General features: G+C 43.9%; 1 protein-coding gene across 1 annotated transcript; it reads left to right on the forward strand.

Annotated features, from left to right (window-relative positions):
* The first annotated feature begins 4,756 nt into the window (after positions 1-4,756).
* On the forward strand, positions 4,757-10,048 carry LOC101150168 (tubulin alpha-1A chain). Its single transcript, XM_004053079.4, has 4 exons — positions 4,757-5,832; positions 8,012-8,234; positions 8,387-8,535; positions 8,857-10,048. The coding sequence occupies exons 1-4, from the start codon at positions 5,830-5,832 to the stop codon at positions 9,835-9,837; spliced, it is 1,356 nt and encodes a 451-aa protein (XP_004053127.1). The 5' UTR covers positions 4,757-5,829; the 3' UTR covers positions 9,838-10,048.
* The last annotated feature ends 8,368 nt before the right edge of the window (positions 10,049-18,416 follow it).

The following is an 18,416-nucleotide window of genomic DNA, read 5'->3' on the forward strand; positions in this document are numbered from 1 at the left end:
AAATTAGCCAGGCATGGTGGCACATGCTTGTAATCTAAGCTACTTGGGAGGCTGAGGCAGGAGAATCGCTTGAACCTGGGAAGCGGGGGTTGTGGTGAGCCGAGATCACGCCATTGCACTCGAGCCTGGGCAACAAGAGTAAAACTCCGTCTCTCTCTCTCTCTCTGTCTGTCTCTCTCTCTCTCTCTCTCTCTATATATATATACATATATATGTATAAAGGCTTCACACTGTGTATGGACTCAATCCCAAACTCCTTCAGACTGAAGTTCAAACCATTTTGTTAACTAGCTCCACCCTCCCCATATAACACATCGCTTACCCACCCTCGAATGCCCTAATCAAGCCAATTTCTTTGTCCTCCCTTATCCAGGCAACAGTTCATCATTATACTATATCTTTGCTAATGTTATTTTTCCTATTTAGAGTACTTATTCCACTCCCATTCTATTCAAGAGCCACCATTTCTAATAAAAGCTTCCATTATAAACATTATACAGGCTCATGCCTGTAATCCTAACACTTTGGGAGGCCGAGGTGGGTGGATTGCCTGAGTTCAGCAGTTCGAGACCAGCCTGGGCAACACGGTGAAACCCCATCTCTACTAAAATACAAAAAATTAGCCGGGCATGGCAGCATGTGCCTGTAATCCCAGCTACTCGGGAGGCTGAGGCAGGAGAATTGCTTGAACCCAGGAGGCAGAGGTTGCAGTGAGCCAAGATAGTGCCATTGCACTCCAGCCTGGGTGACAGAGCAAGACTCTGCCTCAAAACAAACAAACAAACAAACATTAGTTCAATTTGAGATACCTGAGAAAACAAGCCAGAGACTGGAAGTTGACTATATGATCTGAGGCTAAGAAGAGGTATCAGGAAGTCATCAGGCTGGGCGAGGTGGCTTACGCCTGCAATCCCAGCACTTTGGGAGGCAGAGGCAGGTGGATCACCTGAAGTCAGGAGTTCAAGACCAGCCTGGCCAGCATGGTGAAGCCCAGTCTCTACTAAAAATATAAAAATTAGCTGGGTGTGGTGGTGGCGCCTGTAATCCCAGCTACTCAGGAGGCTGAGGCAGGAGAATCACTTGAACCTGGGAGGCAGAGGTTGCAGTGAGCCAAGATCATGCTATTGCACTCCAGCCTGGGTGACAAGAGTGAAACTCCGTCTTGGAAAAAAAAAAAAGAAAAAGGAATTCATCAGCACCAGGCACAGTGGCTCCCACCTGTAATCCCAGCTACTGGGGAGGCTGAGGTAGGAGGATCACGTGAGGCCAGGAGTTTGAGACCAGCCTAGGCAATATAGCGAGACTCAGTCTCTAAAAAAAAATTAAAAGTAAATAAATAAATAAAAGAAGTCATCGGCATATAGGAAGGATTTGAAGCCTTGAGAATGAATGCACTTGCCATCCACCAAAAAGGTATAAGACCACATAGAATAAAATGAGGAAAAGGTCAAGGACTGAAGCTTGAGGAATTCCAACGTTTGAAGATTAGGGAAAGGAGGAGGAACCAGCAGAGACTGACCGGAAACAAAAATGTAGGAGAGAAACCCAGAAAATGTAGAGTTTTTGAGGCTAAGGGAAGAAAGTGTCTTGAAGGAGATAATAGTCAACTGTGACAAAGACTGTCACAGGTCAACAAGAACTAAAATGTGTCCAGTGGATTTAACAACTAAGATAGACCAGGCACGGTGGCTCACGCCTGTAATCTCAGCACTTTGGGAGGCTGAGGCAAGTTGGCCACTTGAGGCCAGGAGTTTGAGACCAGCCTGGCCAACATGAGGTAACCCCGTCTCTACTAAAAATACAAAAATTAGCTGGGCATGGTCGTGGGCACCTATAATCCCCGCTACTTGAGAGGCTGAGGCAGGAGAATCATTTGAACCCAGGAGGCAGAGGCTGCAGTAAGCCGATATCGCGCCACTGAACTCGAGTGAGACTCCGTCTCAAAAAGAAACAAACAAACAAAAAACAAACAAGGAGGCACTTTAGTTTAAAGGAGTGATAGGAGCAGAATCCAGTTTGAAATGGATTTAAGGATGAATAGGAGGTGAAGATGTAAAAAAAAAAGTGTTCGACAACTCTTGTTTCCCTCGTAAGTTATGATACACGGAGTCATGAAATAGATCCCCTCTATTGGGATCAATTGCATGGCCCCTCTCCAAACATACACACGTACATGTCATTCTCAAACCTATAGGAATGTACGTGTCTCAATTATTCCAATAAATTGGAAGATTCTAGAGAAAAGAGACCATGCTATTACCTCTGAATTCTTCACCACCTAGGATGGTCTTGGGCTTACTCAGTAAATGCTTGCTGATTATAACTGGTAAAATACTTTATTAAATATCTTTTTTTAAGACAGAGTCTCACTCTGTCGCTCAGGCTGGAGTGCAGTGGTATGATCTCAGCTCACCGCAACCTCCGCCTCCCGAGTTCAAGCGATTCTTATGCCTCAATCTCCACAATAACTGGGATTACAGGCACGAGCCACCACACCTGGCTGGTGTTTTGTTTTGTTTTAGTAGAGGTGGGGTTTCGCCATGTTGGCTAGGCTGGTCTCGAACTCCTGAACTCAAATAATCCCCTGCCTCAGCCTCCCAAAGTGCTGGGATTAAAGGCATGAGCCACTGCGCAAGGGCAAATTTTTATATTTTTGATAGAGACAGGGTTTCACCATGTTGTCCAGGCTGGTCTCAAACTCCTAACCTCAGGTGGCCCACCACCTTGGCCTCCCAAAGTGCTGGGATTACAGGAGTAAGCCACCGCTCTGGCCAATATCTTTACATTACTAAGCATGATAATAGGTAATGAAAATCTGCACAGGCCGGGCACCATGGATCATGCCTGTAATCCTAGCACTTTAGGAGGCTGAGGCAGGTGGATCACCTGAAGTCAGGAGTTCAAGACCAGACTGGCCAACATGGCGAAACCCCGTCTCTACTAAAAACACAAAAATTAGCTGGGTGTGGTGGCCAGCACCTGTAATCCCAGCTACTCGGGAGGTTGAGGCAGGAGAATCGCTTGAACTCAGGAAGTGGAGGTTGCAGTGAGCCGAGATCATGTCACTGCACTCCAGCCTGGGCAACAGAATGAGACTCCATCTCAAAAAAAAAAAAAAAAAGAAAGAAAGAAAGAAACTGCACAGAGAGCTGTTCATTTAACTGAGCAAACATGTGGTGTATAACGTCTACTGTAGTTAGGCACTTTGACAGGAATTAGGACTTACATTTTAATGGAGGAGAAATGTAGACATGTGAATAAATGATTAAAATTCTACAAATATTATGAAAGAAGAATGTTTTATGCTAATCTTACTGTGTACAATAATGAATCCATTAGCAGAATACTTGTACATGTATACTGATGTCAAATTTTTTTAAATGGCAATAAAAATAAGAGATGAACTAGTAAAAAAAAGTATTGTTTTCCTTCCCACAGTTTGAGTGCTATTAAATCAGATAATAAAGAACAAAAATTATAGATTAGTTACTTCCCCGATCTCTTGTTTATATATTTGAGATTATCAGTGCCTAAATAGTCTATTTCTGACCTAGGTCTTGTTACATATGCCCAAGCGGAGGGAATAACCCTCATTTACATAAGGAACAGAATGGCTCTGAGATAGAACTTCAAAGAATCAACCACGTGAACCCTCCTCTCTTTTATTTAATCCTTTGGAAATTGCATAAAGAACTGAGACTATTGGATAAATGACATATTTCTTAATTAATCTTTTTATATTGTAAAGAAAATAATGTTCAAACTCTGCTTCTCATTCCAAAAAGACTTGTACATGTTACTATAGTCCAATAGTGTCTGATATATTTTATTATTAAAATTGTGAAAGTATTTTGAATGAGCTACTTATTAATCCTTATGCTTCCTTATGCCATTTAATTCTTATTTTTGTTAAATATATTTCTGGGTTCTGAAAGAAGCATTCAAATACCTAATCCTCCTGTCTCTTCTGAAATATACTTTTTTTTTTTTTTTTGCTAAAGAAGTGGAGATAAGATGATGTTGAGGATTATTTTTTCCTAGGAAATATACAATAAGTAGATAAAATGATTTTTGCATTTTGGATATTATTTTTTTTCCAGAGAATATTACTGAAGCAAAATTGATCAAGTAAAGCAGAACTGTGGATGGCAGGCTAGAAAAATCTGTGGTCGCCATTGTCACACCACAACCTGCAGCAGCTGTATTCTCAAGTCCCTCCCTCCCACGCCCTTCTTAGCCTGCCAGCCTAGCAGGAATGGGCTCCGCAGAGCACTGTGTGAGTAGTGCTGCAGACCCTGAAAATTTGTCTCTGAAAACCAAAAGGAAAAATTATTTGTAAAAAATAAATTTTCAACTTTAGTGGCCAAACTTATTTACCTCTGAAATTTCATCACCAACATCCAGTGGTACGAAGTCCAGTGACTTACTCCGGATCGTTGCTGAGAATGGAGCCTTCCTAAATATCAAGATAATTTTACTCCAATTTATTTCCTAGGGGTGAAAGCAAAGCCTTTTTGTCCCAAGGGACAACTGAGCAACCACCAGAGTCTCTAGCTGAATAGCAAGGGTGTGAGGCCGGCTAAAATTCCCACAGTTAGAAGCCCACTCGCAGGAGGATATTTACCAAATTGACATAAGAACTACATAAAAAGGAAATGCGTTTATTGAGCTGATGTTTCACAGTTGTCTGTGGATGGAGGCGACATTGCAAAATTGTCTTTTTACATTATATTATTCTCTTCTTCTTTTTAATTTGGTATATTGGTTATTACTATTATTTTGCTTGTTACTTTCCAGACAAAAGTCCAATTCAGATATGTAACTGCACACATGTAGTACTAACTTCTGAGCTCAATTATTTCTCCTTGTATTTTCCCAATTTTCTATCAAGAAAGATGATTCATTCCAAAGGACAATGTACCATACAAAATGTGTTACATAGACTTCTCATAAAAGAATACCTCTAGTAAACCATTATAACTACTCTACGTTCACTTGCTCTTGATTATTGCCATGTTAGAACTATTTGTTCGCTTCTTTATTTAATATGGTTATTCTTTCCATCTTCCAGTTTTGTTTAGCTATTCGGGTGTGCGTGTGCCTGCAAAAGAAGCTCTGAAAATAAGTTAGTTGAACCTGAGAAACCATTTGGAATGACTGTATGGCTAAATCTTTTTTTAAATTAAAAAAATCACATATACCCAGGCCATTTTGAGCATCATGCCCATTTTCTCTCCCACTTTATGTTTAAAGCAATTAGAGATGTTGAACCCTAACAAAATGTAGTCGAGTTTAATATACTACGAGGGAGGGGCTGGCAGTAATTTTCCTTTAAATATTTAATCTAAACATAAATTGTTATTAAGGGTAGGGGGAAAAAACCTCACATAGATAATTTTAACTGCAGTTTGAGGTTTAAGCAACATAAAGTCTTCTAACCCCAGTCCCCTTTCTTCTCCTTCCGCCACTCCCCAACCCCGCCCCATAATGGATGCTCGGCCGACTGCTTCTGCACGGTCTCTTTGTCTAAAGGATGCAAACAGTCTACGGATGCTAGAGAAAAAGGGGTGGGGGAGAGATTACCTCATCCCACGTCGCTTGCACCAATCACCAGTCTCCTGTCATGGCTTCTCTGGGCAGATTGGGGGTCTGGACCAACAGGAAAAGGCCCCGGCCCATCCCCATGGTGACCGAGTTGTATATAGGGAGCCGCATCCGCCCATGTGCCGCAGGTTCTCTTACATCGACCGCCTAAGAGTCGCGCTGTAAGAAGCAACAACCTCTCCTCTTCGTCTCCGCCATCAGCTCGGCAGTCGCGAAGCAGCAACCATGGTGAGAATCGGCTTCGGCTCTTTGTGGCCGTTGGGTGGAGTCAGCGCCCCCAGGCTCTACTTGGAAAACCTTTTAAGCTCTTTTCTTTCGTAAGCTCTCTGGGCGAGGGTGGTGGTATGTTTTGTGAGGTTTAGCTTAGCCCCAAATCCTCAAGCCCCGCCGCCGCCGCAGTGCGGGTGCAGGAACCGGGCCAGTACTGCGCCCAGGGCGCAGCAGAGCGCTGGGGAGGAACAAAGGCGGCGCCTAGGCGCCTGTGTTATCCGAGAGACTTTCGGGGGCCGCGGGCAGCCCGTCTGCCGCGACCGAGGGGTCTGGGGCGTACCGGCTGGGCCCCGTGTCTGTGTGCATGGTTTCGCTGCTGCTGAGGGGCCACTTTCTGTCTCGCGTTGTTCTCTGGGGACCGGGAGAGGAGGAGGCACCCAAAAAGAGCGGGGGCGTTGGGCGAGCTGGGGGACGTGGGAGGGGGAACGGGAACAAAGCGCAGCCTAGGGTTAGCGTGGGAAGACCCTTCGCGGTCGTTGGCGTTTTGGAAAGATACCCACACATTCCCGGGAAAACATGGTGAGTTTCTGCCGGAGCCCCCGGCAGCGGGTGTCAGGGCGGCGCAGGGGCGGGGTTGTTTGTTTCTGGCTTCTGTGGCGTTGGAGCCACTGGGCGGGGTTCGCTCTCACTGAACCTCTTCTGTCAGGAGCTGACTTAAAAAAAAAACAGAAAACCTTTCATCATTGCGGAACTGTAGGCTCCAAAAGGGTTTTCTTCACTATTATAAGTTAGGTGATTTTTTTTTTCCTTGAGCAAAATCATAATTCACTTCACAAGCTCTTTAATGTCTGGTCTGGGGACGCCCTGCCCTGACCGACTGAATGTGTGTGTGTGTGTGTGTGTGTGTGTGTGTGTGTGTGTGTGTGTGTGTGTGTGTGTGTGTGTGTGTGTGTGTGTCTCTGTGGGATGCCCTGCCCTGACCGACTGAAGTGTGTGTGTGTGTGTCTGTCTGTCTGTCTGGACTGCACTTTCAGCGAGGGAGAAAGCCCACTTTGTGAGCCCCAGGGTACCCTGATGGTCAGGACCCAGGGAAACGCCCTTCCCCGCCGCCCCCTCGCCCCGCCCCCACCACATCAGCGAATAGACAATGAAAGTGGTAGCCCTAAAGACCACAGAGAAGAAAACCTCTATTGGATGCAAAGAATATGAATATTATGTGATGGGTAGAGAATCTCAGGATGAAAATACTATTTTGTTGTTTTAAATAAATATTTCATTATCCTTCCATTGGGCTTTTATTCTTTGTTTGGTACCTTTTCATGTGATGCTTGTTTCTAACTTAGGAACTTTTGTGTGTGGGTGTGTTAAGATACGGATAATTTTTCAGCTTTTACAGTGGAGAAGATCTGGAAAAACCTTTTTTAAAAAAAAAAAGTAATGAAATTGCTACAGACAAAGAAGAATTATACTCCGCATCCCGTTGTCTTTTGTTCCAGTGCATCTTAATTAATTCATTTCAATTCAGGCACATGGTCCCGGGCGGGGTCAGAGGAGGAAAACTGGCAAAACAGCACAATGAGATCATGTAGGCAGTTGCTGGAAATAGAGCTTGCTCTGTTAAATAATGTAGCAGACAGTACAGGCTAGCACCAGGCACAGCAAATACAGCAATGCAGCAATGCAGAAGGCAGACCTTGTCTAAACCCCTAGTATTGATGGATTCTGCAGACAGACTGCAGAAGGGTGTGGCTTCTTGCCTCAGCTGCAGTACAGATGTCCGTGTTATAATATCAAGTCCTATTCAGAGGAAACTTTCATCTTTATTTAAAAGGGAAGAAAGCAGTAAAATTAATCCCAGTTAAGTCATAATTGGATTTACTTCATTTTACAAAATTTGTGCTTTGAATACTGAATACTTTTTAAATATGAAAAATCTTCTATTCAAGCATGGTAGTAGGCACAATGGGCTGGTACCACGTGCTGAACAGGGCCAAGGCGACATCATTATTCAGACCACACCCATATGCAGCATTTTTAGCAGGTGATTTTCCTTAATCTTTGTATCCTGCTGGGGATATGACCTCAAATAATTTTGAAAAATATCTGTATATTATTAGAAATATTTTTGAAATTTCCTAAAAGTTTGAAATGCTAATACACCTTAATTTTATAATTTTTTCACTTTTCCTCCCCACAGCGTGAGTGCATCTCCATCCACGTTGGCCAGGCTGGTGTGCAGATTGGCAATGCCTGCTGGGAGCTCTACTGCCTGGAACACGGCATCCAGCCCGATGGCCAGATGCCAAGTGACAAGACCATTGGGGGAGGAGATGATTCCTTCAACACCTTCTTCAGTGAGACGGGCGCTGGCAAGCATGTGCCCCGGGCAGTGTTTGTAGACTTGGAACCCACAGTCATTGGTGAGTTGACCTCAGTAACCCAAGTGAGATCCCAGGGTGCTGGGACAGGAGGTCTGTCCTGGGGGGCTCCGCTGGTCACTCACCCACTCTCCCTCCCCGCTCCTCGTCCCTCCTCCTCCTCCCCCCTGCTCCTCCCCCATCATGTTCTCCAGATGAAGTTCGCACTGGCACCTACCGCCAGCTCTTCCACCCTGAGCAACTCATCACGGGCAAGGAAGATGCTGCCAATAACTATGCCCGAGGGCACTACACCATTGGCAAGGAGATCATTGACCTCGTGTTGGACCGAATTCGCAAGCTGGTATGTTTCTTTTCAAGAATAAAGTAAATTAATGAGCCTAAAGAACACATTTGAAATAATGCTTTTTTTTTTTCAAACACAGAATTGAACTGTTATTTTAATAAAGAGTGGAATGAGTCATTCTTTTGGGGTTTTTAAAATTCAGTTAAAATGAACTATTTGGTGTCATTTTGTAAATGTTAATGAGAATTTTTTAAAAAGCATTTGTCAAAATAAGATCTAAGTCCTGGAAGATGTATGAAAAGTGAAAATATATTTACTATGATTGTACTACAAAGAATAAAAACTTAACCTTTCCTCTGTTCCTCTCTTTTGTTATAGGCCGACCAGTGCACGGGTCTCCAGGGCTTCTTGGTTTTCCACAGCTTTGGTGGGGGAACTGGTTCTGGGTTCACCTCCCTGCTCATGGAACGTCTCTCAGTTGATTATGGCAAGAAGTCCAAGCTGGAGTTCTCCATTTACCCGGCGCCCCAGGTTTCCACAGCTGTAGTTGAGCCCTACAACTCCATCCTCACCACCCACACCACCCTGGAGCACTCTGATTGTGCCTTCATGGTAGACAATGAGGCCATCTATGACATCTGTCGTAGAAACCTTGATATTGAGCGTCCAACCTATACTAACCTGAATAGGTTAATAGGTCAAATTGTGTCCTCCATCACTGCTTCCCTGAGATTTGATGGAGCCCTGAATGTTGACCTGACAGAATTCCAGACCAACCTGGTGCCCTATCCCCGCATCCACTTCCCTCTGGCCACATATGCCCCTGTCATCTCTGCTGAGAAAGCCTACCATGAACAGCTTTCTGTGGCAGAGATCACCAATGCTTGCTTTGAGCCAGCCAACCAGATGGTGAAATGTGACCCTCGCCATGGTAAATACATGGCTTGCTGCCTGTTGTACCGTGGTGACGTGGTTCCCAAAGATGTCAATGCTGCCATTGCCACCATCAAGACCAAGCGTACCATCCAGTTTGTGGATTGGTGCCCCACTGGCTTCAAGGTTGGCATCAACTACCAGCCTCCCACTGTGGTGCCTGGTGGAGACCTGGCCAAGGTACAGAGAGCTGTGTGCATGCTGAGCAACACCACAGCCATTGCTGAGGCCTGGGCTCGCCTGGACCACAAGTTTGACCTGATGTATGCCAAGCGTGCCTTTGTTCACTGGTACGTGGGTGAGGGGATGGAGGAAGGCGAGTTTTCAGAGGCCCGTGAGGACATGGCTGCCCTTGAGAAGGATTATGAGGAGGTTGGTGTGGATTCTGTTGAAGGAGAGGGTGAGGAAGAAGGAGAGGAATACTAAAGTTAAAATGTCACAAAGGTGCTGCTTTTACAGGGAAGCTTATTCTGTTTTAAACATTGAAAAGTTGTGGTCTGATCAGTTAATTTGTATGTAGCAGTGTATGCTCTCATATACAATTACTGACCTATGCTCTAAAACATGAATGCTTTGTTACAGACCCAAGCTGTCCATTTCTGTGATGGGTTTTGAATAAAGTATTCCCTGTCTTAAATGAATTCAGTCCTGTGTTTTCTATCTGGGTGTCTGAAGTTTTTCATGTATTTAGTGCATTGAGAATAAAAAATAAGTGTTGCCTGTGGTTTATACATATCCTAGGAAGTGACGTTTGTATTTAAAGTATCTTAGTAATTTAAAACTTTTATTTATGAAACACAAAATGTATATCTAAAGATTACCATTACAGAGCATCATGTACTTTTTTTTTTTTTTTTTGTGAGATGGAGTCTTGCTCTGTTGCCCAGGCTGGAGTGCAGTGGTACAATCTGGGCTCACTGCAACCTCAACCTCCTGGGTTCAAGAGCTTCTCCTGTCTCAGCCTCCCAAGTAGCTAGGATTACAGGCATCCACCACCACACCTGACTAATTTTTGTATTTTTAGTGGAGACTGGGTTTCACCATGATGGTTAGGCTGGTCTCAAACTCCTGACCTCCAGTGATCCGCTTGCCTCGGCCTCCCTAAGTGCTGGGATTACAGGCGTGAACCACTGTGCCCGGCTCATACTATTAAGTTTTTACCTCATTATTATAATAAAGTTATTTAAACTGCCAGTACTTTTTAGAGTTGAAAGTTGGTAACACATAGCCAAAATCTGGTTGGCTGCTGAATCTTATGTAACTAACATAAAATGGTGAATATTCCAAATGCATCAGTTTTTCATGTGCCCTCCGCTCCTTGGTATGTGTCTAGTGCCATTATGCCTCCTCTGCCCAGGGTTCCCAAAACAAATCTGCTCTCGAAACAAGCAGCCCTATGCTAGACTTAGTTCTTTACCTTCTTTCCAAACCTATTTTAAGCTGAATGTCATGTTGGAAAAGCCTGATACATTTATTCACTCTAATGTGTTAATTAGATATCTGAAAGTTAATTCTCCAAGTTAATGTGGGCCAATAACTTCAAATAATAAAGCCCTAATAGTGCAATTGCATGCATTAGCACCAACACAAAAAATGTTTTGGACTTAGGATTTGTCCAACAATAGAGCTCTGCTCCAGACCAACTGACCAAAAGTGTCTATTCCCAAGTTCAGTAAATTGTCTTCCTACTCTCACATTTTCTGGTGCTGGGATACATATTAGTTCATTTTCACGCTGCTATGAAGAAATACCTGAGACTGGGTGGGGCACAGTGGCTCATGCCTATAATCCCAGCACTTTGGGAGGCCAGGGCGGGCAGATCACGAGGTCAGGAGATCGAGACCATCCTGGTTAACATGGTGAAACCGTGTCTCTACTAAAAATGCAAAAATTAGCCAGGCGTGGTGACACACGCCTGTAATCCCAGCTACTCAGAGAGAATCACTTGAACCCGGGAGGTGGAGGTTGCAGTGAACCAAGATTGCACCATTGCAGTCCAGCTTGAGCAAAACTCCACCTCAAAAAAAGAAATACATCAAGATGGGCTGGGTGCGGTGCCTCACGCCTGTAGTCCCAGCACTTTGGGAGGCTGAGGTGGGAGGATCATTTGAGGTCAGGAGTTCGAGACTAGCCTGGCCAACATGGTGAAACACCATCTCTACTAAAAAATACAAAAATTAGCTGGGTGTGGTGGCGGACACCTGTAATCCCAGCTACTCGGGAGGCTGAGGTGACAGAATCGCTTGAACCCGGGTGGTGGAGGTTGCAATGAGCCAAGATCACGCCATTGCACTCCAGCCTGGGTGACAGAGCAAGACTCCATCTCAAAAAAAAAAAATTATGTTATAATGGGAAATGTTATTTTATATATATATACACATATATATATATTTTTTGAGACAGGGTCTCACTCTGTCACCCAGGTTGGAGTGCAGTGGTGCGATCTCAGCTCACTGCAGCCTCAGGCTCAAGCGATCCACCTCAGCCTCCCAAGTAGCTGGGACCACGCCACCATGCCCAGCTAATGTTTTTGTGTATTTTGTAGAGGCAGGGTCTCACTATGTTGCCCAGGCTCGTCTCCAACTCCTGGACTCAAGCAATCCTCCTGCCTCAACCTCCAAAGTGCTAGGATGACGGGTGTGAGCCACGACGCCCAGCCTGTTATATGTATATCTTACCACAATTTTAGAAACAAACACACAATGGAAGTATAAATCAAGCGCTAAGAAAAATGATTGCCAATGGGGAGAGAACACGATCTAACTGCACTTCTTCTGATGCATTTGTTGTGTCATTTAACTATAGAAACACGTAACTATGTTATATAAGAGAGAATTAAGGTGGCAAAAAATCCTTAAAAATGGAAAACAAAATGAAACAAATAAATCTAACCAAATATCAGGTTGGTGTCTTAACTGCAAAAAGGGGAATTCTCTCTCTCTTTCTTTCTTTCTTTTCTTTTTTTTTTTTTTTTTGAGACAGGGTCTCACTCTGTTGCCCAAGCTGCAGTGGCATGATCTGGCTCATTGCAACTTCTACCTCCCAGGTTCAAGCAATCCTCCTGCCTCAGCAGCCAGAGTAGCCGGGACCACAGGTCTATGAGCCACCGTGCCTGGCTACTTTTTTAATTTTTGTAGAGACAGAGTTTTGCCATGTTGCCCAGGCTGGTCTCGATCTCCTGAGCTCAAGTGATCCTCCCACCTCAGCCTCCCAAAATGCTGGATTACAGGCGTGAGCGAGTGTACCAGCCACCTTAACAATTCTTGAAGTATGCAGTTCAGTATTGCTAAATATATTCACTTGTTGTTGCAACCAATATCCAGAATTCTTTCTTTCTTTTTTTTTTTTTTGAGACGGAGTCTAGCTCTGTCGCCCAGGCTGGATGGAGTGCAGTGGCGCGATCTTGGCTTACCGCAAGCTCCGCCTCCCGGGTTCGCGCCATTCTCCTGCCTCAGCCTCCCGAGTAGCTGGGACTACAGGCGCCCGCCACCACGCCCAGCTATTTTTTTTGTATTTTTAGTAGAGACAGGGTTTCACTGTGTTAGCCAGGATGGTCTCGATCTCCTGACCTCGTGATCCGCCCGCCTCGGCTTCCCAAAGTGCTGGGGTTACAGGCGTGAGCCACTGCACCCGGCCCAGAATTCTTTCTTCTTACAAAACTTAAACTCTATACCTGTCAAACAACTTATCATTCCTCCGTCTCCACAGCCCCTGGCAAACAGCATTCTCCTTTGTCTCTATGAATTTGACTATTCTAGGTACCTTACATAAGTAGAATCATACAGTATTTGTCTTTTTTGTAACTGGCTTATTTCACTTAGCATAATGTCCTCAAAGTTCATCCATGTTGTAGCATGTGTCAGAATTTACTTCCTATTTAAGGCTGAATAATATTCCATTGTGTGTATATACAATTTTTTTTTTTTTTTTTTTTTACTCATTCATTCATCCATGGACGCTTGAATTGCTTCCACCTGTTGACTTTTGTGAATAATGCTGCTATGAATATGGGTATACAAGGATCTCTTCCAGATCCTGTTTTCAGTTTTTTTGGGTATATACACAGAAGTAGAATTGCTAGATCATATTTTCTGAATGTGTGTGTGTGCGGTTTTCTTAAGAAATGAAGTCTCACTCTGTTACCCAGGCTGGAGTGCAGTGGTGGGATCATAGCTCACCGTAACCTCTAACTCCAGGGCTCAAGTGATCCTCCTGTCTCAGCCTCCTGAGTAGTTAGGACTCCAAGCATGCCACCACACCAGGCTAATTTTTGCATTTTTTGTACAGACAGGGTCTTGCTATGTTCCCCAGGTTTATTTTCTGTTTTTTTTTTTCAATAGAAGCCATTCTAATATGAAGTGGTTGTAGTTTTAATTTGCATTTCCCTAATGATTAGTAATGTTGACCATCTTTTCGTTTGCTTATTAGCCAGTTGTATATCTTCTTTGGAGAAATGCCTTTTCAAGTTCTCTGCCCATTTTTAAATTGGATTGTTAATGTTAAAACCCTTTTTTTTTTTTTTTTTGAGACGGAGTTTTGCAATTGTCTCCCAGGCTGGAGTACAATGGCACAATCTCGGCTCACTGCAACCTCCGCCTCCCGGGTTCAAGTGATTCTCCTGCCTCAGCCTACCGAGTAGCTGGGATTACAGGTGCCTGACACCACGCCCAGCTAATTTTTGTATTTTTAGTAGAGACAGGGTTTTACCATGTTGGCCAGGCTGGTCTCAAACTCCTGACCTCAGGTGATCCATCTGCCTCGGCCTCCCAAAGTGCTGGGATTATAGACATGAGCTACCATGCCCGGCCAAAACACTTTATTTTTATATATTTTTTTGAGACAGGGTCTCATTCCGTTGCTTAGGCTAGAGTGCAGTGGTGCTCTCTCAGTTCACTGCAGACTTCCCAGGCTCAGGTGATCTTCCCATTTCATCCTCCCAAGTAGCTGGGACTACAGGATCACGCTACCACTCCCTGCTAATTTGTTGTTGTGGTTGTTGTTGTTTCTGGTAGAGACAGGGTCTCACCACGTTTCCCAGGCTGTTCTCAAACTCCTGGGCTCAAGCGATTTGCCCGTCTTAGCCTCCCAAAGTGCTAGGATTATAGGTGTGAGGCACCATGACCGGCCAATGTTAAAACACTTTTATCCCACCATTTAATCCATGAGGATATAAGAATACTGAAATTGGTTGGGCATGGTAGCTCACGCCTGCAATCCCAGCATTTTGGAAGGCCAAGGTGGGTGGATGACCTGAGGTCAGGAGTTCGAGACCAGCCTGGCCAGTATGGTGAAACTCCATCTCTACTAAAAATACAGAAAAAATTAGTCAGGCATGGTGGTGGGCGCCTATAATCCCAACTACTTGGGAGGCTGAAGCAGGAGAATAGCTTGAACCTGGGAGGCAGAAGTTGCAGTGAGCCGAGATCACACTACTGCACTCCAGCCTGGGCAACGAGAGTGAAACTCTGTCTCAAAAAAGAAAAAAGAAATACAAAAATTAGCCGGGCATGGTGGCATGTGCCTGTAATCCCAGCTACTCTGGAGGCTGAGGCAGGAGAATCGCTGGAACCCGGGAGGCAGAGGTTGCAGTGAGCCGAGATCGCACCACTGCAATCCAGCCTGGGTGACAGAGCGAGCCTCCATCTCAAGAAAAAAAAAAAAAAAAGAATGGTGGAATAACTAAAATGTAAAAAAAATTAACCGCAAAAAGTTATTTTATCCTGAGACCATTATAAGCTTTTTTCTCATGTGTACATTATTTCCTTCATATTCAAAAATAAAACAACAAATAATGCTGGCTATGGTGCTCATCCTATCCCTTATTATATCTTTAATTGGAACGTAGTTTTTGGCCTTGAGACACATGTTTTATAAATTTTTTCTGGGCCAGGCATGGGATTACAGGTGTGAGCCTATAATCCCATCACTTTGGGAGGTTGAAGTGGGAGGATCACTTGAGCCTGGGAGGTTGAGGCTGCAGTGAGCCATGATTGCACCACTGCACTCCAGCCTGGGCAACAGAGCAAGACCTTGTCTCTAAATAAATATATAAATAAATTTTTTTCTCAATATATGGAAAGTATCTCAACATGAGAATATTTACATTATTGCTATACTATTAAAATTTTTAATCAGAATAGATGTTGAATTTTATGGAATGTCTTTTCAGCAATATTTGGAGATTAACATATGACTTTTCCCCCTCAACATATTATGAGTTATTTTAAAAGATTTCCTAATATTGAATGATCATTGCATGTCTAATATAAAAAACTTGGGGCTGGGCATGGTGGCTCATGCCAGTAATCCCAGCACTTTGGGAGGCTGAGGTGGGTGGAATGCTTGAGGCTAGGAGTTCAAGACCAGCCTGGGCAACATAGGAAGACCCCATCTCTATTAAAAAAAAAAAATTAGGCCGGGTGCAGCGGCTCATGCCTGTAATCCCAGAACTTCGGGAGGCCAAGGAGGGCAGATCACGAGGTCAAGAGATCGAGACCATCCTGGACAACATGGTGAGAGCCTGTCTCTACTAAAAATACAAAAATTAGCTGAGCAAGGTGGTGTGTGCCTGTAGTCCCAGCTACTCGGGAAGCTGAGGCAGAAGCATCCTTGAATTCAGGAGGCAGAGGTTGCAGTGAACCAAGATCGAGACACTGCACTCCAGCCTGGTGACAGAGTAAGACTCCATCTCAAAAAAAAAAAAAAAATAGGGCAGGTGGGGTGGCTCACGTCTGTAATCCCAGCACTTTGGGAGGCTGAGGCAGGTGAATCACCTGAGGTCAGCAGTTCGAGAACAGCCTGGCCAACATGGTGAAGCCCCCATCTCTACTAAAGATACAAAAATTAGCCAAGCGTGGTGGCACGCAACTGTAATTCCAGTTACTTGGGAGGCTTAGACAGAAGAATCGCTTGAACCTGGGAGGTGGAGGTTGCAGTGAGCTGAGATTGCACCACTGCAACTCCAGCCTGGGCGGCAGAGCAAGACTCCATCTCAAAAAAAAAAAAAAAAAAATTAGCTGGGTGTGGTGGTGTGCACTTGTAGTCCCAGTTACTTGGGAGGCTGAGGCACAAGAATTGCTTGAACCCAGGTGGCCAAGGTTGCAGTGAACCCAGATTGTGTCATTGCACACCAGCCTGAGTGACAGAGCAAGACTCTGTCTCAAAACAACAACAACAACAACAACAACAACAACAACAAAAAACTTGGTCATAGAGATTAGTGCTGCCAGATTCTTTTTAAAGTTATTGGCTGATTGGTTGATTGATTTTGAGACTACCATAAAACAGCACCTGGTTCTATTTGATGATAAAGTTTCACTCTGAACAGCAGTGTATAGGGCTGAGTTTTATGCTACTATTCAATATAGACTGTGGAAGTTACCAGAGTATATCCCATAAAAAAAAGTTATTCCACCAGAAGCCTATACAGTGCAGTCCAGGCAAGAAAGCCTTTGATTATCCAACTTAATTCAGAAATAGAATTTAGAGTATTTAAAGCAGCAGCTCATTCTTAATTACTAGAGGTGATGAGAGCAGATATCCTTTACCATTAAATATGATGTTAGCTCTCAGTTTTCGCAGACACTCTTTATCAGAGAGAGGAAGTTCTCTAGTTTCCTAGTTTGCTGAGAGGTTCGTTGGTTTGTTTTTGGTAAATGGATGTTAGATTTTGTCAAATTATTTTTCTGTGTGCATCTATTGAAATGATCACATGGATTTTCTCCTTTTTTATCTTGAATGTGAAACCAACCTTGCATTCCTGGGATAAACCACAATTGCTTTATAGTTTAAAACAGGGGTTCTTAACTCAGGGCTCAGAAAAGCACAGGTACTTCATAGATAGTTCTCATGGTTTGGGAACTATCCTAAAGTTGTATGCAAAATTCTGTGTGAATATGTTCATGATAAATTTTCTCCAAAGATAGCTACTAACCATTCCTTTCATCCCTGTAGGTACAGGCTACTTCTCCCATAGAGCAATGGAATCTATTCCCCTTTCCTTAAACCCTAGCTGGCTTGTGATGACTTTGACAAATAGAATGTGCAAAAGTGAAGCTGTGCTAGACCCAGGTCAAGCACTTAAGAAGCCTGGCAGTTGTGTTGTGTTTATATATATATATATATACACACACACACACACACATATATATATACACACACACATATATATATACACACACATATATATGTATATATATACACACACATATATATGTATATATATACACACATATATATGTATATATAAATATACATACACATACACACACACACAGAGATAGGGTCTCACTATGTTAATCAGGCTGGTTTCAAACTCCTGGCCTCAAGTCATCCTCTGCCTCGGCCTCCCAAACTGCTGGGATTACAGGAGTGAGCCATCATGCCCAGCCTGTTTAAAAGCAAGCCACCATTTAAGAAACTTGAGCTAGAGTAACAATGGATGAGAGACCATGTGAAGAGAAAGAGAGGTCGTGTGAAAAAGAACCACCCCGCCCCATCCAACAGCCAGCACAAAGGTCCCACATATGTGAGTGAAACCATCTTAGGCACTCCAGACCCAGCTGGGCTCCCAGCTGAACACACCTGCATGAGTGAACCAGATGACATACCATATGGAATCATGAGAAATAATAAATGACTGTTTTAAGTCAATCGTTTTTGGGTGGTTGGTTATACAGCAATAGAGAACTGAAACACGGCTTATAGGCACAGCTAAAGAAAGAATACTGTATACTGTTTTCTTTTTCTTCTTCTTTTTTGAGACAGAGTCTTGCTCTGTCGCCCAGGCTGGAGTGCAGTGGCTCTATCTCAGCTCACTGCAAGCTCCGCCTCCCAAGTTCACACCATTCTCCTGCCTCAGCCTCCCGAGTAGCTGGGACTACAGGCACCTGCCACCACGCCCGGCTAACTTTTTGTACTTTTTAGTAGAGACAGGGTTTAACCATGTTAGCCAGGATGGTTTCAATCTCCTGACCTCGTGATCTGCCTGCCTCAGCCTCCCAAAG

The sequence above is a fragment of the Gorilla gorilla genome, chromosome 10, assembly GCF_029281585.2.
Source record: "Gorilla gorilla gorilla isolate KB3781 chromosome 10, NHGRI_mGorGor1-v2.1_pri, whole genome shotgun sequence".
Taxonomy (NCBI): domain Eukaryota; kingdom Metazoa; phylum Chordata; class Mammalia; order Primates; family Hominidae; genus Gorilla; species Gorilla gorilla.

Excerpts from the sequence above, each read along its gene's own strand:
- LOC101150168 (XM_004053079.4), top strand. Across the intron at positions 8,235-8,386 it reads CTTGGAACCCACAGTCATTG|ATGAAGTTCGCACTGGCACC; the intron begins GTGAGTTGACCT and ends CATGTTCTCCAG. Across the intron at positions 8,536-8,856 it reads TGGACCGAATTCGCAAGCTG|GCCGACCAGTGCACGGGTCT; the intron begins GTATGTTTCTTT and ends CTTTTGTTATAG.